General features: G+C 47.6%; 1 protein-coding gene across 1 annotated transcript; it reads left to right on the top strand.

Moving 5' to 3' along the window:
- Positions 1-228: 228 nt before the first annotated feature.
- LOC104433073 lies at positions 229-803 on the top strand. Its single transcript, XM_010045710.2, has one exon. The coding sequence runs from the start codon at positions 273-275 to the stop codon at positions 726-728; it is 456 nt and encodes a 151-aa protein (XP_010044012.1). The 5' UTR covers positions 229-272; the 3' UTR covers positions 729-803.
- The last annotated feature ends 699 nt before the right edge of the window (positions 804-1,502 follow it).

Genomic DNA, 1,502 nt, shown 5'->3' with positions numbered 1-1,502 from the left:
TAACTTATACCCTACACGTGTATCTCCCTCAATTTCTCCCATTCCACAGACAACCCCATTAAGACAAAAGTTAAAATAATCAATAAACAAGTCGTGCAGTGTCTCAAAGGGGAGGAAATTTCCATCATACCACACGATTGGGCAATCCCTTCTACAACGCAACGCTGCCTGAGGACTATATATAAGGATCAGAGCTCTAGCCAAATCTATCAATCTCCTCCACAACAGCATCGGCCCAAAAAGAGAAAAAGCATCACTCATCACAAAGAGCAATGGCAAGATCTCTCCTCCTTTTCTTCATCATGGCTGATGCTTTTTTGGTTTTCGCGACGGCAGATTTGAAGTCAGACTCCCCCGATTCTTCTTCGACTTCAGCTGTCCGCGGCGCAACGCTGACAGCGGCCCAAGAGACGACGAATCGGAAGCTTGGGAGACATCAAATGAGACTTGAGATGGCCTTCGGAGGGCCGAGCGCAAGCCCGTCTCGTGCCCTGGCTCAAAGCGAGGCTAGCTCTTCTGATCTGTCGCCGACTTCGTTGGTCGAGCAAGAGCTCCTTTTGGTGAAACAGAAGCATCACTCGTCGGCGGATAAGTCTGTGGCCGGTGGCGGGGTCATCCTCGGCGGCCTCGCCACGACATTCTTGGTGGCGGTGTTCTGCTACATAAGAGCGACGGGAAGACATAAATCGGAGTCGGAGGCTGCTAGTAACACGGCTGATAATGCCTAGATTCGCTTCCTCTGGATTTTATTTCGTACGTAAAATGCATATAGTCGGAGAGAATACAAGCCACCTTATTGATCAATCTGTAAAGGGTTTATTAAATAGATATTTCCAACTTTTGTTCCTTCACAAAGTGATTGCGCCATGCACGAAAGCTTCCCATTCTCTCTCTGTCTCGCTCCCCTCTGAAGCGTCCTGTGAAATGATTAATCAAAGCTCCTCTGAGCCTGGTGATGAAAATATGGCTACGGTCTGTTTCGCGTACCCCAAGCCTCCAAAGAAAGTACTCAAGCGATCATATAAGATGGTGATGATTTGGAAATGGATTTTGAGTGTCAATCGTTCTAGAAAGCCTCTCCCGCTTACAGTATTTGCGTCGTCGTCAGCAGCGGCTCATATAGCCTACCAATGTTCTCCCACTATGAAGGGTGATTCAGTCCATTCCTGGCCCTTTACCGTCCTAGAACTCTGTTACGAGTCACGTCATGTCCTAACTCTCACTCCTTATAAACGCTTTCCTCTCTTGTCACATCGGCCGGGGCCTAAACTGTCCTCTATTTGTCAAAGCCAAGTCATGCCCTGATATTATCCGCGATGGTCAGGCTAGTTCTACGGGAGCCAAGCCCCAAAAGCCTCAGAGGGAGTAGCACTTCAAGGTCTCTCCCATCTGCTGCGGGCGCTCGGTATATCAAAAAATAAGCAGAGATGTATAAATGTGAAATGATGTGAGTCTTGATTTTATCCGCATATTTTGACAGTGCATTACGTTAGATAGTTATC

This window comes from Eucalyptus grandis, chromosome 1 (assembly GCF_016545825.1).
Source record: "Eucalyptus grandis isolate ANBG69807.140 chromosome 1, ASM1654582v1, whole genome shotgun sequence".
NCBI classification, from domain to species: Eukaryota; Viridiplantae; Streptophyta; class Magnoliopsida; order Myrtales; family Myrtaceae; genus Eucalyptus; species Eucalyptus grandis.
This window is presented reverse-complemented; position numbering and strand designations above follow the sequence as displayed.

Excerpts from the sequence above, each read along its gene's own strand:
- LOC104433073 (XM_010045710.2), top strand. The coding sequence starts at position 273 with ATGGCAAGATCTCTCCTCCTTTTCTTCATCATGGCTGATGCTTTTTTG.